The sequence below is a fragment of the Stegodyphus dumicola genome, chromosome 9 (assembly GCF_044657685.1).
Source record: "Stegodyphus dumicola isolate Sdum_Otavi_A_Nest chromosome 9, ASM4465768v1".
Classification (NCBI taxonomy): Eukaryota; Metazoa; Arthropoda; class Arachnida; order Araneae; family Eresidae; genus Stegodyphus; species Stegodyphus dumicola.
The window spans coordinates 1,068,964-1,091,222 of record NC_140776.1 but is presented as its reverse complement, the minus strand read 5'-3'; the positions used below and the strand labels follow the sequence as shown (position 1 = coordinate 1,091,222).

The window sequence follows — 22,259 nt, the reverse complement described above, 5'->3', positions numbered from 1 at the left end:
AAAGCAAATCATTAGACATGTAAAACATAAATACAATAAAATTAAATAACAGAAAAAGTTAAAAAGTAAGCGGAAAATGGTAAATTAGCCCAATTCGATATCCAAACAGGCTTTTCAAGGGAAATTTCATTGTTTGAACGTCGAATCAAGCTAACCCCATTAAGCGTTTCGCCGAAACAGACAATTGAAACTTTTACGCTAAATCATGTACAAAAAGGATAGAGAATGGCCTTATCAACACAAAAAACTCAAGGCAGTGACCCAAACAAGTTTGAGAAACACTAACTTAGAGCATAAAATATGATAAATCAATCATGACTAATGCATGGATAAAAGCAATATAAATTTAACTGATTTTCAGCCTCCTTATCTATCAATTTTCCTACATACAAATTAATCTTTTTTTTTTCTTTTGTTTTTTAAATTCTGATTTACATATATTATTTCTAGCTTAGATAAATGTAACTTGAAATCCTTTCCCAAAGAACTGATCCAAACAGCTTTCGATGCAAAATATTGGAGGTTTCCTCAGATGGCCAACAGAAGTAGGAAAATTGCCAGTGTTTGGTGTGGGATATAATAATTGGTCTTATTACATTATCCCTATTTCTTCCCCCAAAGAATTGACATGCAGGGATTTTCACACCAAATCCACAGTTTCTAGGAATTAGGGATGGGTTGTTTCTTTGTTTAGCACTAGATTAATGTAATTTGATAACTTCCTATTTCTTTAGCAATTCTGAAGGAAATTTCAAATACTGCCATTATTTTGACTGAAAAGCACTGTAAAAGGTATCATCATTAAAGACTCTGAAAAAAAATGTAAGTTAAGTAAAATATTTCATCCCATCAGTAAAAGATATAGAATACAATACTATAGCTAGAAACTAATATCTGAATTAACTAATTTCAAAAAGAATATTGGAACAGGAACTTCTCTCCCAAAATTTCCATAACTCTTTTCACTTAATTAATCATATAAATTATGAGTCAAATTCCATACGAATGAGCTTAACATCATCAAATATTAATACATAATGCAATTAATTACACAACATAAATAAATAGTAATAATGGGTGCAGCAGCCTTCATTTCAGCTAAACCTTCACTAATAATATAATGCTCTAAATCTCTTAGCATAGGACTAATACCATCTGAAGCTTTGTCCATCAATTTGAACATCAACTGAAGCTCTGAAATGCAATTCCCTTTTAAATTAAAAACTACAGAATAAACAATGAAATTGGAAGAAAGAAAAACATCCACAAAATTTTCATTCTTTAAAACTAAAGAATTTAAAAAACTAAAGAATAATGTAAATTAAAGAGTAATATTAAAAACTAAAGAATAATGTATTATATTTTTACAAACAGCCCTTTTCTAAAAAATAATTTTCAACTCACTTGTCTGCTATCAAAATTACGATAACAGTTAACTAATAAGCTTTTACCTACATGCAGATAATAAAGTTTTAAAATTCATGTTAAGTAAGTCTTGTTAAACTTACTTAACATGAATTTTAAAACTAAATTTGAAACTAAGTAAGTTTAACAAGACTTACTTTCTGCCTCATGATTTTTTATCATTGCTGGACATTCTGCTAAAATAACTTCTTGAAATGTTGTAACAAGCAAATCTACAATGCATCTGGTAAACTAGCAATAAAGAAACATTTATTAATTCTGCATTTAAAATAAAACTGGATAACAGACAGATTAAATATGTATTAAAAGAACAAAATAAGCTACATAGGAAGACTAGTTAATGAATAAAACTCTTCAAATTCTGCTGCTATAGAAACAAATTCTATTATTATAAAAATAAAACTGCATGATATACTGATGTAGCAATCAGTTTTGTTTTTCTTCAACATTAACTCCACTCACATCAAAGCTCATTCCATCAGTGCATAAAAGTCCCAATACTTACTGCATCAAAATTTTTTTGCATTATGTTGCAATCATATAAAGATTTCTTGCTCAGTGTCTGCATCATCCACAAAACATGCACTGCCAAAGTGAGCTTTGAGGAAACTAAAGTGAAACTCACTTGCAAACATCAGTCCATAATGTCAGAATATGATTTAACACTCACAATCAATCCTATCTTTAGAAATGTAAAAAAGAGGCTTCACAACCATAGCTAACCTTATATTTAGTACTTTGACATAAATCAATACCTTTTGGTAAACACCAATAATGATACATGTGTCCTTTCCATGTAAGTGTTATGCCAGCTCTAGAAATTTTTTTGTATTTCCTAAGTTGCCCTGATTAGCGTAGTGGACAGTGACACTGTCTGCTGTACTGATGGGCATAGGTTCTAATTTTGGAGAAGGCACTGATGTTTGTCAGCGTCTATGTGGCGTGGAGAGCACTCAAAATACTGGCAAGCTGAAAGTAATCTTCAGTAGTTTGGTGGCAAAAGAAGAGTGGAAGACCTTTTGAAACCTTTGGGATGTGCTCCATCAAAATGGGGGTAGAAACGTACAGTTACTGCATTGGGATAATAACTGTATGACCAATAGTGAATGTATTTGTATTCTTCTAAAGACTGTTACTTTAGTCACTTTAAGGAAATATTTCCCTTTTTAACTAGCCTTATAATCATGGTAACAACTACTGCAAAGACTGCCGAGTTCGCTAATTTTCTAAAATTCCCTAATCCTTTATATACAATGAAGACAACATAAATTAAAATCATGAATGAAGGAAGGTCCACTAAGATCTTGAAGTGCACATTTTAAAGAAACAGAGTTTAGAAACACATAAGTTTTCTCTTTCTTTTCCTTTCCTGCTTAATATGCTCTCTCTTCTTGAAGGAGAGGGTTTAATACAGGATAAAGATGGCTTCTTTTGTTTACCATTTAATGTCAACTTCAAATTAATTAAATACTAGCACTTATCTAGATAATTTTTACTGCATTTCATATCATGTATTTACTAGATTTATAGAGATACTAATCAAAAGCAATCCATTATTTTCTGGCCCGTTCTATTTTGCTAAAAATTTACGAGTCTTCCAATGTTCCTAAAATGAAACTGCACGTAACAATGGTTGAATAATAGAAATAGTGTTAACAAAATTGTCATCAAAGTATTGGAATAAGAACTGGGAACTGGTTTGAAAGATGTCATTTGCCTTATTTAAACGACTTCATATGGAGAGACAGATAACCTGTGGTGTTAGAGTGATACAATTTTGTAATCTAATTGTCAGATAATATGTGTAGGAAATTAAAAATAATTAATCAATTAATTAAAAACTGATTAATTTGCTTATATCAAAAAGACATTTCATTGCCCCAAAATGCCAACTGATTGTTGGCAATGTGGTGTATTGGCAATTATGAGCTAATACCCAGACACTATAAATTCCTGTAACACAGGGTCCCCAACCTCTCTGTCCCTAAGAGCACATTCTACAATATCTGTTGGATGGTGGGCACCATTTATTTTTTCAAGGTGAATTATAGTTGGAAAGAGTTAATATTACATGCACGTAAAAAAAAAGATTGGTTGCATTTTGTTTTGTGCTGGTATCAGGGTTGCCACTCAAACAGGAGAACGAAATTCCCTCACTTTTTCAGGTTTTCCAGGAGTGTTTTTAAGAAAATTCCAGTCTATCCATGTAGTGTGCATTTGTTGTGCTAAAGGTAAATTAATTGTGGTGCCACTTGATAACACAAAAATTTGCTAACTGCATATGACTTATATACATATATATAAAGTATATTACCAAAACATTACTATTATGACTACAATAGGAGTTATTTTCCATTTTCCCCAATAACTTTCATTTACAAAAGAAATTAAATAAGTACAATGCATTCCATCTAAACCAAAACCAGAAATGAAATTCATTGATTTTTCAATGCAATGTATGAACTTTTAAACATAAGATTTTCTCCACCATTAATTGTAATAAAATTATGTCACGAATGATATTAAAAAGTATTATACATAAATTCTGGAATGGAAGTTATTGTTCACAAAATGGCAGTGCGGGGCCCATTTATATCTATCCTATTAAATAATATATAATTGACAAACAATCACCTCAGTGATATTTCAACACTTGCTAAATTCTGAAAGGTTAAAAAAGCATTTTTTATGCAAAACTGTTAATATAAGCATACATAATATATGTTAAATGAAAAATATTTATTAGAATTAAAAATATGACATTTAATATATTTAAACAAAACACTAATAGAAAAAATACTAATGAAAAATAAGCACCAAATTAGATTTCTTGTTTTAACTTTGCAATTTGCAAGTCAATTGAAGAAACATCTCTGCTCAATTTTTGTTTTTTTGACTCCAAAATTTTAATCTGTGCCTTGTTCCTTTTGTCTAATAGTATTTTTTATGTTTATTATCACACAGTTTTTTGTCTTCGAGTGCTCAGTGATATGCACCACGAGCAGATCTGGCATATCATAACATATAAGGAGTTACATTAATATTAATCACACCTCCATTTACTTTTATAGCATCATAAACAGTTTGCACTGCTGTTAAAGAATTTTCCTGCAGATTTTCCACCAACATATCATTATTAACTGAAAATCCACTTTCTACTGTGGAATTGCCATGTGATAAAATTAGAACTAGTTTTACAACACTCCAAAGTTCTTTAAAATCTGAGTTATTAATCAAATCCTTATAAAAGTGATCAAGTCACATTGAAGCATAATTAGTAAAAGTGTCTTTCCAAACACCCTTACTTCTGAATAATAATTCTTTAAACTGCATTTTTGATTTATCTGAAACTGTGGAATTTATCCATTCACTTTCATATATTATATGCAATAACCTCTCCATCCTTTTCCCACATAAAAATTCATTAGACGTAATGAGCTTAGGATCTAATGAAGAAATGTATTTAACTAAGCTATATTTCAATGGGCTTCTTTCAAATATTTTTTATACCAGCTTAACCAAAAATGTTCTGCACCGAGTTCTGAATTCTCTTTTGTTAAGATCAGATACTCCACTTTTAGCTAAACTCGCACCAGCAGCAATACCCACATCTATATCTGCAACATTACAATAAATGTTTTCATCCAGAATATCTATATTTATCAGTTTTTCAGGAGCTTTTGCCTCTCGCAGTATATCTCTTTTGACAAATTTGGAGAGAAGATGACTTAGCATACTATGGAAAGTTGTATATAGAAAGGGGCACAAAGGATCAGCTGTCTGAAATGACTTTAGAAATGGATGTAAATTAACTCCTGCAACCAAAATAAAAAATGAGATTTTTGCCAAAAGTAGCTTATCTTTAACAGCTTCTCTCAGTCTTTTGAATGACACAGTTTTTGGTAGTTCGGATGATTCTACATATTTTTTGACATGATGAAAAATATCAATAGCTCTCTCAGCAACAGGTATGTTTTCACACCATTTTACTTCACAAAACTTCAACGGGAAAGTTGTACAGTTAGTGATGGCAATATAGTCTGCTTGCCAAGCAAGACTGTCTTTACATACTCTATGCATATTTTTAAATAATGCACTTAAATTCCAGTCAGTACCTTTATGGCCAGCTCTAAAGGCACCATGAACAACATGCAAACCACAGGACCCAATATGTAATACATGGCAGGCATCATTATTTGCTAAATTTTCTTTCAAATCTCTGAGGAATTTAAGATTGACATTTGGTCCATCCAATGATACTTGCAGCAATTTCTTTTTATCTAGCTCTGAGGTTCCCTCAAAGAAACTTCTCAGAAGGTCATTGGCAGATACATGTCCCCAAAAAATTGATGTGAGGTATCTTCATTCCTCGCACTGTCCCAAAATCTAACAAAAAGATCCATTTTGCCTCTCTGGACAATTCTATTTAATGCTTCATTGAAGCAAATTACAAATTCAGTGTTCTAAGATCAGAAATGAGCATCTTTTTGAAGTATGGAGCTAAACCAAATGACACTAAATATGACATTTTTGTATGTCCCAGGGTCATAGCTTTAGCTTTATTGCTGTCATCAAACACTTTCTGGAACAGAACAGCAGCAGCATTAAATGCATTATAAGAAACATCTGAAGAAACAAATTTCATAGCCCACAGTAATTCCGCAGCAAAAACTTTGTCCTCAGGTGTGAACGCGTTTAAATTTGATGATTCAGCAACTAGTGCCGAAGACTGCTGTGTTTCAGAACTGCTTTTATCTATGGAGAAATAGTTTTTTAAGTTTTCAGAGTTCATCTTCACAAAAATGATTTTCTTATGTTTTACACTGTTTATGTGGCTTGTAACTGCTTTCCTTCCCATGGTACTAAGCATGATATTTTGTTGGCAAAACGTGCATCTTGCCATGTTAGGAGCTAATTCGATAGGTTGCAACCATGGATTCCACTGAGGATTGAGACTAGAATCTGCCCAACCTGGATTAAAAAATGTCTTTTTTCAGATATTTTGCAGCTAAAAAAAGAAAGAAATCTATTTAATATTTTTAAATAAATTCAAGTATTTTATACTTATTTAGCAACACACATAAGTTAAAAATATGTGCACTAGATTTCGTAATGGTATGTTATCATACTGCCAGAATTAGTTTCACGAGTATGCCACAGAAAATTGCCTGAAATTTGAAAGTATTAACTAATAAGAAATAAATTTAGAAGGATGAAGCAACATTAAATGATATGAATAACATTTAAATAAATTAATTGAAGATTAAAAAGTGAATTACAATAATTAACGGTATTTTGCCAAATATAGTTATATTGAATGGTTAGTCAAGATAACTTGTTATTATTTTGTTTAATTTACTCCAAAATAACAAGGCATTTATAAAAAAAAAAAAAAAATGTTTAAAAGATTTTGTTTTGTATGAGCTTGGAGGAAGGGCACAGCAAAATTGGAAATTTCAAGCAAGAGCAGGATTGATTACTGATTTTTACAACATGAAGTGTCTAAAAAAAGAAGGGACAAACATTTTAATATTTACTGTTTGTTTCTGAATTCGGCAACAAGTTTTATCGTCGTTTATTTCTCAAAAATAAATTTTAAATGCGAATTATTTAAAAATCGAAACAACGAAAAACCGAATTCAGAACACACACACACACAAAACAAAACAAAACCAAAAAAAATGGGGGGAGAAGAATATTTTGCCAATTACAAAACAAAGTCAATTTTTTTAATGAAATTATAAAGTATCAGATTTTTTTGCGTCATTTCAAAGTCCAATAATCATAATACACGCCACCAACGATGTTGAAAAGCTAAACAGTTCAATTTGATTTGTTTAATACTGCACAAAATATGATTCAAAAAGCAACAATAAACTTCTTTTAACTTTAAAAATGCACTGCATGAATTCTTATCATTTTAAAAAGCAAATACGATAGAGTGTTACGTAAACATACATTAAAAAAAATTAATAAGATGTAAAAGATTACAAAATTTAACTTACCAGACTTTTTAACTGAAAACAGAAAAACGTGCTCTCTTAACCACGAGGCATAACTTCATCTCTTTCTTCCGTTCCACATGTGCATACGATTCTTTGTGCGAGCCCCTGAATTCAAGAGGTTACTGGAAACTTTCTTTGCCTTTCTGAAAGACAATCTGGTTAGCGCCGCAAAAATTGGCTCTATGCCAGCTGCCCGAATGACAAGCACGCAATACATAATTCCCCAAGAACGTGATCACTGTCAACATTGGTGCGAAAATCAGTTTTGGGGGGATTGCCGTTATGAAATTCCCTAATTTTTTTCAAATTTTGACTAAAATTGTTAAATTCCCTGATTTTTCCCTGACTTTTTTGGTCAATTTTCGATTTCCCTGACTTTTTTCGGTTTTCCAGGTAGCGTGGCAACCTTGTTGTATCTGTGATGGACGCAATTTCTATTTCATTAAAAATGAGAAAACATTTTTATTGTGATCGTATAGTGACAGGCACACATTAAACAATTGGTAGGCACCATGGTGCCTACAGGCATAGGGTTGGGAACCCTGCTCTAACACTTCCTCTAGCTATTTTCACAGTCTTCAACTGCCCTCAAAGTTTGGTGGAATTACTGACTGAGTAGAATTTTTGTTAGAATTTTTTAGAATTACTCACGCAATTCTTGTTATCTCACAGCAATTTGTGAATTACTTAACTTTTTGTTATATATACTAAACAGTTTGAATTAATTGAAAAATGTTTGATCAGATTGTGTGTGTGTGTTCTGTCTTATTTTGTTTTGGAAAAAGCAATGATTTTAAATTTTAATGCTTGTTAAGACAGCAAAATAAAAGTTCCATTTCATTTTTATTAATATTTTTTAGAATTAAGAGACATTTCATACTGTTGATACTCTAAAATTATTAGGAAATGGAAAACATTAGGAAATGGTTTTAATAAGTTAAAGAAACCTTGAATAACTTTTAAAATTTCACATAAAATAGCATTACGTTAATATTATTTAATTTTTTTAATATTTTTGCATACATTTTAGCAATCAAAATTAACATTTCAAAGCAGTTTGCAAACTACCTTTCCTGAATTACATGAATATAAAGAACAAAGCAATGAACATTAAATACTGGGAAACTTTTTCAGTGTGATATTTCTTGCTGATGACATTCATAAAACTAGCCTTAGAGTTCTAATAGTGATATCAGTAAAAAATTTAAAGGAGCAATTTAGTTATATACACTCTCACAAAAAAAAAAAAAAAATATATGCTCAGAGAAGGAAATAAACTACTATCATGAAACTTAACAGGCATGTACTGTCTGAGGAGATAAACAAGTGATTACAAATTCAAAACAAAACTCATTTATTAATAAGTTATGGCATGAAAAAGGTTACAAATCAGTAAGTAGTATAGCCACCTCTGGCAGCTATACAAGCCAAAACATGGCGTCGCAACAAACCAAGTACGTCACCTATGAACCTCTGCAGAAGATCATGCCATAATCTTTACAAATGTGCAGTTAATTCGCTAATATTACAGGATTCCATGCATGTCCTAAACATGCTCTGCTGGTGAGAGGTCTGGTGACCTGACAGGCCACAGGAGTATGTCATATTGAAGACGTTGTTGGGAGAATCACACAATATGTAGATGAGCATTCTCTTGCTGATAAATGGCACCTGGACAACTTGATAGTATAACACAGTACAACCAGCATCAAAATATCCTCCACGTAACTGCAAGTGGTAACAATATTCTGAAGGATGACTAGAGGTGATGGTGTGTCCCAACAAATCACTTGTCACATTCTGTCATCATCATATGTTGCTCGACAACAAATGCAGGATCGGACCGCTGGCCTGGCCACCTCCACATGCATGTGCAATACATCAGCATTCAGACTGAATTAGGATTCATCACTGAAGAAGATCACACACTTCCAGTTCTTCACACTAAGACTTGCCCAAGTCTGGCAAAAATTCAGTTGATGTGGGGTCAGTGGTAGGCATCTCAATGGATGTCGGCAGCCGATACCAGCATCCTGAGCCAGATTTAGACTTAATAAGGCCCTAAGCTATTTGAGATATGAGGCCCTTTATAAGTCTGTTATAATATATTTTAATACTATATATATTATTCTTTAATTTGGGGGGCAAGAAAGTGGAGGCCCTAAGCTATAGCTTGTGCAGCTTATATGTAAATCCGGCCCTGCCAGCATCGGCTAGTCATCTCCGAATGGTTTTCCATTTCAGAGGCATCTCTAGTCACAATACCATCCATCCAAGTCAACAGACTTGTTTAAATAGCCCTACGGCACAAGCAATCATGCTGTTAAACTCTCCCGGCTGTGCATTTCAAATGTGAACCTCGAGTCATTGGTGTTGAAATTTAAATCATTTGCACATCTCTTCCCAGACTACATTCCTGCTGAGTTTAGTGATTGTGGCTCGTTGGGTGCATATATTTTTTTGTGACATAGTGTAAAATAAAATGCTGAGTTTGTGTCAAAAAAATATGTGCCAAAAATTTGTGATATTCGTAAAAAAATAGATAGCTTTTCTCATAAATTAAAAAATTATAAATATGTCTTCAGAATGTTTTTAAAGCGAGGTAGATTTTTTTTCCATAATCTTTATATTTGGAAAAATAAGCATATTTTCTTTGCATACACTTTTTCTTCTAAGATTTCACATTTTAGGCACATGTATAAAATCCTTCAGCACTTAAATTTCTGTAATTTATTACATTTGTAAACATTTAAAGTCATATTGACTGAATTTGAAAATTCAGAACATTTTTGTTGTAAAATATATGAGCAATAATCTCTTGTACAGTGCAGCAAAATTTTATATTATAACTGCACTATTTAACATCATCTCATACATATAGAAAGGGACAGTGGCAAGCATTAGGAAGGACATGGGAATTAATGACAGCCCTTTCTTAAATTTGTCCTCTAATTTGAAAGCTTATTGCTCATTTTTTGCTTACTCATTCCAAAAAAAAACCATCTTGCATGTCATAATTATCATTAATCTTTCTCTCCTAAGAACTAGGGTCATCTTTTAAATTCATGTACGCATGCTGTAGATAACCTAAAATTTAAACATATCCTGGAATGTGATTTTGGGGATTTGATAGAAATGGTTTTAACACGAAACTTCATACTAAGTTCCTGTAGAAAGTAAAACATTTAATTAGAATTTGATATTTTGTTTTATAAGATAAAGTTTCGAGTCTTACAGTTAAATTTTTCATATTTCACTCTTATACATACAAAACACTAAAGTATACAATTTTCCATAATAAACAACAATTTTTCAAGGTACTTACAGAAAATTCCGTTGACCATAAAAGTTGGAGAGAATCCCACCAAGCATACTCATTGGCATGGACCAAAAATTTCTAATTGCACTGAAGACAGAAACAAATGTATCCTTTTCTCCACAAAGCTACACTAAATAAATTCATCCATATGATGAATCTCAGTGGTAGCATGTGGTTGCTTCCCCATTGCGTTTTTGTTATGCAGTTGGGCTGAAACCCAGATCATTCAATGGTTTTGGTATAAACTCTAGAATTCATTACAAAATTACATTGGTGGTTAACTTCGAGATGTTCAAATCTTGCAGTTGTTAACTCATCAGGTTATATAACCCTTCCACATTTCTGAATAAATCATAGATTCTTCTTCAGTATTTTCTTTTACTGTTTGCAAAAGGGTAGTCACTTTCTCACTATGAACTCTTATGATATAATACTTGTTTTTCTCCCAGCAAATTCTTCCCAACATCCATTGCTCGGGTTTTCTACCTTCTTAAAAGGCTTTCATTAATTTTAAACTACATGGTTAGCATATCCAATTTTTTTCTTTGGTCTTGATAAATGGCTGTGTGCGCAAACTTCTCCTAGGTACTAATTTATAACTCTCTCGTAACTTGAATCTAATGGTTCTTTTCCCCATTCAATAGTCGCTAAATCTTGAAACCAGCTTAGATGAACCTGAATACAAAATTTAAATAGCAGAAATCTCACATCATGTACCTTTGCGAGTCTGAACATTGTGATGCCACTGCTTGTACGTTTTCAATTAAAGTGCCGTATCATGCCCCTTACCACTTTTCATTAATTTCACATTTAATATTTTTTAAATACTTTGCTGCATCTGCTTTGTAGCGGGCAGGTTTCAAGTTTTAATAGTCCCCCTTAAACTAAGACCCCCCCCCAAAAAAAAGAGAAAAAGAAATGAGTAGGAAAAAAGAACTTACAAAATTTTTTAAATTTTAGTTTAAAGATCAAGATTACACAAAACCAAATGTTTTTGAAGAGTGGCTTTTCCATTACTGGCAAAAAAATTGCTTTTTTTTTTTTTTTTAAGGGGGTGAAAAAAGTTCATGGAATTTTTCGTATGTACCTTTTCCAACTGCGATATAAATTACTACACAGTTTATTAAAAAAGGGGTGCTGAGAATTCGTTACAAAAATACAACATGAATACATTATAAAAATTCCTTACTGGTAACGTAGAACAGAGTTCAAGGTACTTAGCAGCTCGCTGCTCTTCCTCCTTTAATTTTTGATTAGCATACCATATGTAGTTGACAACACCATATTCTTTTAAATACTGAGGAGCTTCTGCTTTATAGTAAGCTTCTGTTGCATCCAAGTATGCCCTTTCAAAATTATCTCGATAAATTTCATATTTATCTTCATTTAAGCACAAGGCAACTGTTGGAACAAACACAAAAAAAAAAAAAAAAAAAAAAAAAAAAAATTAAATCCACCAACATCTCATACATGCACAGTCAAAGCTGACTTTACATGAAAATTTAAATACATGCATTACTGAAATCTTGGCAGTTATTTAAGAATTCAGTTTTAGATGTGTGGAAAGAACAGCTGAAAGAAAGGAACCTGGATTCGACTTTTAAGCTCTCCGCTAAGTCTAATACAGGAAAAATTCCAACTAAATATTATTTCTAGAAATTGTATTTAATATATCAATTTATTTCAATACATCTTTTCTCAAAATAATTGTTTATATACTATGATGACATATCTAACATAGCATGTTCATCGGTAAATTCTTAATGATAGCAGAGAATTACAGAATCAGTAAATTTCAGCAACAAAATGAATAAATGAAGTTTTCATAAAATCTCAATAAGGCATTTATAATTTTCCAATAACTGATATCAGAAAAAAATGTGTGGACTACTTCAAGGAAGTAAAAGAGAAACCAAATCAAGAGCTAACAAAGAAAAAATGATTAATCAGGTGCCTCATTATTATTTTTTAATTCACAAACATATTAGTGTGCAAAACTTAAGCAATGTTTATAATTTTGGCTGCAGTTTTACAAAAAATCAACTGGGAGACAAGAAATTCATACTACAAAGGCATAATGTAGTATTTAAAGAATGTAGAAAGTACAGCAGGGAAAAAAAAAAAAAAAAAATTCATAGGCTGCATACCATATAGAATGAATAGAAACGGCGTTAAATGGCATTGGTACAAGGTAGCACAGCACAATTGTCTGATCAAGACAGACAACAGCAAACCAAACAGCCTTAGTGACGGATATGAGCAGTCCTAACTGCAATGGTTTCAATGACTCATCAATAATTCAGAGACTCATCAATAATTTCACAGCTGTATGTTGAAAAATGAATTTGTTACTAAATTTTGCATACCAGTGTACAATAGTGTCAGACATAATTATTTTTAATTAATAAAGAGCACTGCAAAAAATTTATCTCAAATAAAAAATGTCTATAATTTTGAACACTCTCAGAACCAAGAGAAGTGAATATTGTCAACTATGTCCCCTACCCTTATGTTTTGGTGAAATGTTTTTCCCTCAAATATAATAGTATTTTTCCCTCAAATATAATCCCTCAAATAGCAACAGAAATCACTTTAAAAGAAACAAAAACATTCAGATTTGGAACATGCTTTGTCTTCTTTAATTCTATATCATTTGAAATTTTTTGTGATCACGACAGCTTTGGGGGAAACCATAATTTAATGCATATTTTTTAATGAATTTGTGAGATCTATAACACAAATAAAAAGTCATCATTTGTATGCTAAATGTTATTTTTGTAGACTCAAAATTTATAGTAGCTTTAGAAAAAACAGCCTATACACACACACACACACACACACACACATATATATATATATAGTACAAAGTTCGAAATCTCGACTCTTTGGGACTTCGGAGATTCTGGATTTGGGATTTTTCCAGATATTAGAACAGCAGTTTAAATCTAATAAGACTGCATGTAGAAATTATAAAATTAAAAATATGAAATCACGATTTATGAAATAATGAACTATTTATGATCTAAAGGGTATCAAAATTTAAAAAAAAAATTAAACTTAATATTTATTTGTTTATCTTATTAAACATTTCTTTCAATGTACATTGTTTAAGTTGCTTTGTTTTTATGCTAATACTTTCTCTTTAACTCTGTAGACAGGCATAATCTCTTGTTCAGTTACATTGTTGAAGTCCTGTAACTGCTGTTTCGAGAATTCCGACTAACTTGTCAATCGAAATTTTCTCGTTTTCAGTAACTTCTCTGTCACTTTCTTCACTATCACTATTACTTTCTTTCTTCACTTATATCTATCACTATTTCTTCACTATCACCATGGTATTTTCTGGATCTAGAACCATACTACAGATTTCGCCATTCGTTAATTGATTGATGATTGAGAAGCATTGTCATCACAATGAAAAACTTCTTTTATATCATCTTCATTTATTACTGCTTCTCTAAATTTCTTTACAAAAATCTGTTAATTGTAAAATTTCACCTTTGTTTTGCAATATCCAAAAACCTTTAGAATTAGTGGCTATCATCATCAAATTTAGCTATCCTTCACTATACATATTTGGCTATGCATCATGCGCTTGGCGACTAATGACAAGTTGTTCCGTTAAATTTTATCTCGCTTCTATTGCGCACTGTGACAATTAAGCCTGAATTGTATTAGTTTAGTTATTTATTATACTTATGTCTATTTCTTGCACATGCTTTTAAGGCTTATCAGAGTTCTGAATAAATAAATTCCCACATATATTTAAGTCTTATTGACAGCTGGCGCTAGATATCTTACCACCTGATGCAGCCTGTGGTTCCTAAATTCTGCGACTCGGCGTGGCCATACGAGCCCTGGCACTGGTTCTGGGTTTATATGAATAATAAATCAATTATTCTTAATTCAAATAGCCCTAAGAAGAGGCTCAAACTCGGAATGATTTTTTTTTTTTTTTTTTTTTTTTTTTTCTTCTGGAATTTTGGATTACAGTCCAAGATTTGTAGGTATGATACTTGAAAGTAGGGATGAGAGAAAAAGGTGATGCTACATCATTTCCGGCTTGTGCTTTGTGAGTACAGCTAGCATTTTTTTAGTATGAATATAATATTTATTAGTCTTATTTTCATTGATCGTCTGCTCTTTTTTAATTTTGATTACCTAATTTTAAAAATTCTGCGCTAAATTTAAATAAGATGTGGAAAGAAATATTACTTGTTCTTTATACAAAATGGAATTAAAACTAAATTGTTCTTTCACAAGTGGCTACAATACTCTTTTCATATAAAGACAGGCCTTTTAAAGCTCCATCAAAATATATCATACTGAAACACATTATTTAGTTTGTGTACCAGATTTAAAAAAAAAAAAAAAAAAGTTAAATAACTATGTTCCGTTGCTATCATATTATCGGTGAATATTATAAATATCAAAAATTTACTGTTACAATTTTCTACAATACCTCAAGTAAATAAACACTTTACAGTTACTTATTGTAACTTCATGTAATACTCAGTTACTTTACCGAAATAAAGAGTTCTAGTAAATATTAGATTTTGTTGGAATAAACAAGAATATGTAATTTCCCCAAAACGTTATGCTTTAAGAAAATTTTAAATAAGCATACAATGCGTAAATTTTACATTTCAAAAGGTATTTCTCTTCAAAATATTTTTGTTTCATGAATTGATAAAAATTATTCCGTCCTTGAACAAAATGTTCAATAAAACACAGAGCATAAAAATACACAGTGAAACTCCATCCACGGTTTAGGAAAAAGCCAGCGAGTGTATCTCTAATGCCCACTAAAAGCCATTCCGCAATCTAAACTCTTTCCGTTGCAAGACATTCCGGAACCTTTCCTTTTTCTTCCTCTTACCCGAGTAAATTGAACTCATCCAGTTAACAAAAGCAGCCATTCTGGGATTGCCAGTCTAGTACAAAAGCAGCCATTCTGGGACTGGCGGTCTAGTATACCTCTAAATGTTATCATTGGGTTTATGAGTATTATCAACAAAATTTATTTATATGGAAAGAAATTTTTGGTAAATTTTTCCTTGTCAACAATTTTTAGTGCATTTAACTTAAATCTGTAATTATCGCCAAGCATAATGTGAGCATAAAAAGTTACCATACTCCTTTATTATTCAATTACTAACATAAAAAAAAATTGTTTAGGCATCGCTACATAATTCATTACTCAAGTTGTCATGTTTTGATAAACATGTGGTGAAAGGAAGGTATAATAAATACTGATTCGCCAGGTTGACGTCAGATCAGCGATGTATCTATGTGGAATGTTTAAGTTTGAGATGCGTGCCAAGCAGATATGCAGCAACGAAGCCAAATTACTGATCGTACAAATTTATGCTAAAATGATTGTTTCTTCAATAACAAGATATTTTATTTAGTGCTGAAGTGAAATTAAGAATAAGGACTTTCCAGATGTTTTATTACACGCGAAAGGGGGAAAATCAAATGCGCATGTGTAAAGCCTACCAGAAAAACGTTGTTGGTGGTTTTGAGGTTTGGATTTTAGATCATTCCAGATAATGAACGTCAGATTTCGGACTTTCTACGTTTACATATTTCTGTATTCCCCCCAGATTTTTTTCAGCATATGATTTAACAATTTCTTATTAACAGTAACAATATAAAATATATGCACAAACGGAAACTTATTTTGTGTAAATAATAAGAATATTATTCAAATTGATAAGTTATTTGAAATATATAATGCAATAGTATTATTGTGTATTTATGTGTGCTTTTCAGCGAAATATATTTATGACTCACGCCATATATCTTTAGAAACAGCATACATTGCATATTTTTACCTCTTGGTTTTCAAGCAGTAAACTTAATAGGTTAAATGGGATACAGAGTAACTATGGTATGTATATACTGCATCACAGAAAAACTATTTAATTCATAATATCCAATTCTGCTGACCTCTGTACTTCATTTGCTCTGAAAATAAGGATAATATTATCATAATAAAATCCCTAGCCAGAAAAAGAAAGGGGGAAAGAACATGTAGCTCATTTTTAGGTTTTTTATTTCAAATCCTGAACAGTTTACAAGCAAGAAATTCAGTAGCGTAAATTTTTTAATCTTTTTTTCACCTATATTTCTGAATAAAATAAAGTATATCACAAAAAAATCCATTTAAGCTTTGAAGTTCATTTTTAAATAATAATAATACCATATGATTCTCTAACTCCTATCACCAACTGTGAATCAATAACCTCTCCAGTTCTCTCAGCATGGACAAGTTTCATTGCACTATTTTGAAGCCTATGCTTGATGTTCGAAAAAATACTCTGATTCCATCTCTCCAGCAGTGCCTGTAAATACAAAAGCAACAAATGTTTTTAAATATACACTTACTTGTAAACTTACTTTGACAGATTTCAGAAAAAGCAAAAATTAAATATCAACAACCTTTCGAATTCCATTCCTCTTAAATGAAGGGAATTTGCCAGCTACTGCAGCTTCCAAATGTGAAAATGGCATAAGCAAATAACTGCACTGAGTAGAAAACTTTCTCCATTCTACTATATAGGCTTTCAGCAAAGCTTCATCTTGTTGAACAGAAAGAACATACTAAAAAAGATACCAATCAAAATTAACATATAAATGCAAACCAAGAGATAATATTTTTGAAAATGAGCCAGTATTTATGACATTTTCTAACAGAGATTTGATAATACTAAAAATACCACATATATCACTATTAAACTATTCTTCACGGTTCGTACACATTTCCTTATATGAAAATTAAGGACTTTTAAGGACCATCAAAGAAAAAATTAAGGACCTATCAGCAAACAAAAAAATGAATAGAATAAAGCAATTATCCATACAACCGACTTCATGCTTGTAATTTCACTTTAAAAAACTAACAGAAGTGTGTATTATGCACTATTATTAAATTCAACTTAATACTTACCATAAAACAATTTTGAAAATTAAACTAACTCCCTACAAGTTATGAAGTAGATAACATTAAATGAGGAACATAATTTCTTGAAAAACATGTATAAGTGTATTTTACACTAATAACAGTCACTATTTTAGAGATTTACATGATTATTATTTAACTTATTTGATATTTATTTAAACATAGTCAACTACTATTATAATCACAATGTAAGAATATTTTGCAGATTAAAATAACTGATTTGTAAACATACAATTTATTTCCTTGGTTTTTTGAAAGATACTAGAATAATAAACTGTACAATAAAAGATACAAAACATTTGTGCTTTTTTTAAATCTGAAATCTTCCTTTTCTTTAACTATTCTTCTAAGTTCATTTGCTTTGATAAACAAATCAATGTTCCTGCTGGTCTCAGCTTTATCTGCTAAAGCATCTACTTCTTCATTAATGTCTTTAATGTCCCTTTGAGGAAAGTTTTTCTTCTGTTTCATATAATCAATTTCTTCTTCAATAATATTTCTTTTCCTCTTTGAATTTTCAGATTTAGTTAAAGATTTTTGTTCTTCTAAATACTGAACTTCTAAATAACGAACTCCACTTCTTGCAGAAGCTGCTGCTGATCTCATTTCTTTATTAATTTCGATATTAAGAACACCTCCAGAAAATTTTATGTAATCAAATACTGTGCGTTGAAAAATGTATGATGAGTCACTTAAATTTTCAAATTCAATTGCTTTATTTACAGAGAAGCCCCTTTCCACAGAGGCCTGTTCATGTGACAAGATAAGAATACTTGTCACAGTGAATACTTGAATAGTGAAAATATACATTTTTTACTATATATATTTAATTTATTTCCTAAACAATATAGATTAATTGATTATATTATCTCCTAAGTTTAATTAAAGTAGAATTATTTTAAAAGAGTGAATCCATACTGGTAAGTTATATTTTGAAAGATGTATATATATATATATATAAAGTCCGAGATCCGGACATCTAATATCTGGAATGATCTAAAATCTGGACCTCAAAGCCACCACCAACCAATTGCGCATTAGATTTTTTCCCTCATCATAAAAAAAATGCCAGAAATCCGATTCTTAATCTTAGTTTGGTGCTAAATAAAATATCTCATTATTGAAGAAATAATTATTTTAGCATAAATTTGTGTGATTAGTAACTTGACTCCATAGCTGCGTATCTGCTTGGCATAATCTCAAACCGAAACATTTGTTAATTTTACACCAACTAATATTTTATATCCTTGATGCCGAAATCGCGAATCATTATTTATTGTATTTTGCTTTCATCACCGCATGTTTATCAACGAATGACAACTTGAGTGATGAATCATGCAGCGATGCCAAATAACAGAGTATTATACGATTACAGATTTAAATTTAATGCGCTAAAATGTTGACAAGGGGAGATTTAGCAGAAATTTCTTTCCTTATGCTAAAAATAGATTTTGTTAATGATACTCATAGGACAAACGATTATATTTAGTGCTATTTGAATTAAGAATAACTGATTTGTTATTCACATAAAGCCAGAACCAGCTCCAGAGCTCGCATGGCCGCACCAGGCGGCAGAATTTAGCGAAGTTAAACAGAAGTTTTTCATTGCAATGACAATGCCCAATCATCAATCAATTAACGGAGGGCGGAATCTGTAGTATGGTTCTAAATCCAGAAAATACAGCTACCGATAGTGAAGAAAGTAACAGAGAGGTTACTGAACGAGAAAAAATTTTGATTGACAAGTTATTCGGAATTCTCGACACAGCAATTACAGGACTTGAACAATGGAACTTAATAACTGAACAAGAAATTATATGTCTATAGTATTAGTCTAAAGTATTAGCAGAGAAAACAAATCAAACAACTCACATTGAAAGAAATGTTTATTAAAGTAAACATATAAATATTAAGCTCTTTTCTTTGGTAAATTTTGATACCCTTTAAATCATAAATGCTTCATTATTTCATAAATCACGATTTCATATTTTCAATTTTATAATTTCTACGTGCCATCTTAGTAGATTTAAAATGATCTAATATCCGGAAAAATCTCAAATCTAGGATCGCCGAAGTCCCGACGAGTCCAGACCTCGGACTTTGTACACTGTATAAATATATATATATATATATATAATACGGAATGTATATTTTCAGTTAAACTTCTACCCAATAACTTTAGTAATTCATGAAAGTTAATTTTGCATCTAGTTAATTCAGGAAAATTAGTTTCAATTAGTTGTTTTCAGCTTTAAAAATATTTAAAAAATTTTAATTAGTTATTTTCAACTAATAATTGTATCGCCATTAGCAAAAATTATGCATTACTATCAAAAACATAGGTTTAAACCAAATACTTAATTGTCTATTGAAGCTTCAAAACGTATTTCCGAACTTCACTTTTTCTCAGCTAGCGTTACCGATTTTGCCCTTGGCAACCTAAAATCGAAATGGAGCCAACAGATTTCCCGCGAAATCGATAACAGACCCTCTGCAGAAATAAACTCATAATCCCGATATCCCATACATATAGTATGTGCAAAAGAGAATAAACTCCGTAGAAGGTGATAAAAAATTAATTTATGGCTTAATTGAAACAAACACAGAAATTAAGCTAAGCAAAACCGTGTAAAAACAAATTGAAATGATAAAACGAAACTTAATTTTAATGTGAATTTTCAGTGCTGACTCTCCCATTCTAGAAATTTCAATTTGTTTCAGACAAAGACCACATTTAAGGATTGCCATCCATCAATATCCAGTCTTTGTAGTCAGCTTGATGAAGCCACAGTTTATTGAAAATGCACTTTCCAGGCATCTCGTTCCTATTGGCGTCGGAAGGGTTGTGGCCTTCCAGGTTGGAATTGCTCTAGTTTTGGCAAATATTTTCAGAATCTCCCCCCTCTCTTTTTTTTTCTCGAGCACCTTCATCATCACTTTCGCCTCTTAAAGAACTTCCAGCTTCACGCTTTCGTCACAGTCTGCCTAAATTTATGGATAACACCTGTTTCGAAAGATTGCGTGAATAGCCAATCAGACACCGATACTTTCGTTTGGGTAGCTAATTGTTTTTTTTAATCGTTTGCAATGCAAATCCGCCAGCAGATTAGTTAAGAGCTGTGTAATTTTAATTCCATATTCATGAGAAATCGTAATTCACACTTAGAATGGCAATCATTAGAAATGATAAGAAATGTCAAATGAGCAAAATTAAGGACCGTTTATTCCTTTTGGCCAAAATTAAGGACTTTTAAGGACCGTACGAACCCTGTTCTTTAACAAAATACCAACCTGTTAAATATATGTATGCATTTATGTATCATTACAGTATGCGGTGGCATAAAATTTATACAAAATAATTAGGGAAAGACTTTTTGATCAACATCTACAAAAACATAAATATCTACACTAATGAGTACAAGCATACTTAGAGGTAACAAAAAGTGGAATACGCAATATTTTTCTTCCATTCTAAGATAGCATTATTTTATCACACCTCTCCTTAACTTCAGTATCACTATCAAGGGAGGAGGGGAAGATTTTTCATTTTAATAAAATAAAATAAATGAAATAACAAAATTCAAACACATCTAGCAAACATTTCTTTCTTAAATTATGTTTGATTTATTAATGACAATATATCTGTTTAAGATTAGGAAAAATCTATTACTCAAAGATGCTTTCCATTTTTAAAGACATCCATATGGGGGAAAAACATGCATCTTAAAATCAGAGAAATATGAAATTATGCCTAGCTTCTTTTCCCCAAGTACAAAATACTATCCCATGAGAACTTAAAAAGAACACAAGATTCTTTTGATCATTTCAACATGACATCATAAAGAATATCATCTCGGATGAATCACAGATAGATGTGTATTACACTCTAAGAGGAGAAAAAAACTGAATATTCAGTTCTTTTCTTGGATTTGAAGCAAAACCTTTTGGCATATACAGTCAGCCTCTACTAATAAAAGAAATGATTAATTCTGCATGGTTAATAATTCATGGTAAATATGTAAATGACAAATGCAGTTCTGGTTCTTTTCAGCACTCAAATGCAGACAATTCCTCCTGCATTATTAAATGTGGTCAAAAGATTTATTAAGAAAGGTATATTATTCGCTGGATACTTTATTGCAATTACATTCCCCTTAATGCTAAGAATGTCCTTGAAAAGTATCACAATTTTTTATAAAGCATCAAAGCAATAGGTCTGAGTATTTAAAAAAAAATAACAACATTATATGTATATTAAATAAATGAATAAATATACAAAGCGAAAAACAGTTCAAGCCTAAATATAATTACATATATACATATATGTAAGAAAAATAATGAATATGTAAAAGATTAAATTATTTATGTTTTATTTATTTAAAGAAAAATAAATCCTCGTGCACCACAAAGTATTACACGAGACATGCAAATCGTAAGTAAAAAAGGCAAAATTGTAAGTAATAACATCAGTTTTCAATAATACAATGAAATCATACACAAAGAGGAAAAAAAACACAAAAAAAAAAGTAAATACAAAAGTATAAAA

The 22,259-nt window shown here is 31.0% G+C and overlaps 1 protein-coding gene across 3 annotated transcripts in view; it reads right to left on the bottom strand.

Moving 5' to 3' along the window:
• Positions 1–1,012: 1,012 nt before the first annotated feature.
• Positions 1,013–22,259, bottom strand: part of LOC146995285 (cullin-5-like) — a 39,358-nt gene continuing 18,111 nt past the window's right edge. For all 3 annotated transcript variants that reach the window (XM_085823165.1, XM_085823166.1, XM_085823164.1), the window contains 5 exons: positions 17,194–17,355; positions 16,955–17,096; positions 11,939–12,150; positions 1,563–1,656; positions 1,013–1,194 (listed from right to left, as the gene is read on the bottom strand). In XM_085823165.1, coding sequence (XP_085679291.1) covers positions 1,028–1,194; positions 1,563–1,656; positions 11,939–12,150; positions 16,955–17,096; positions 17,194–17,355 — 777 coding nt within the window. In that variant the 3' untranslated portion in view covers positions 1,013–1,027. The remainder of the gene's footprint in view (positions 1,195–1,562; positions 1,657–11,938; positions 12,151–16,954; positions 17,097–17,193; positions 17,356–22,259) is intronic.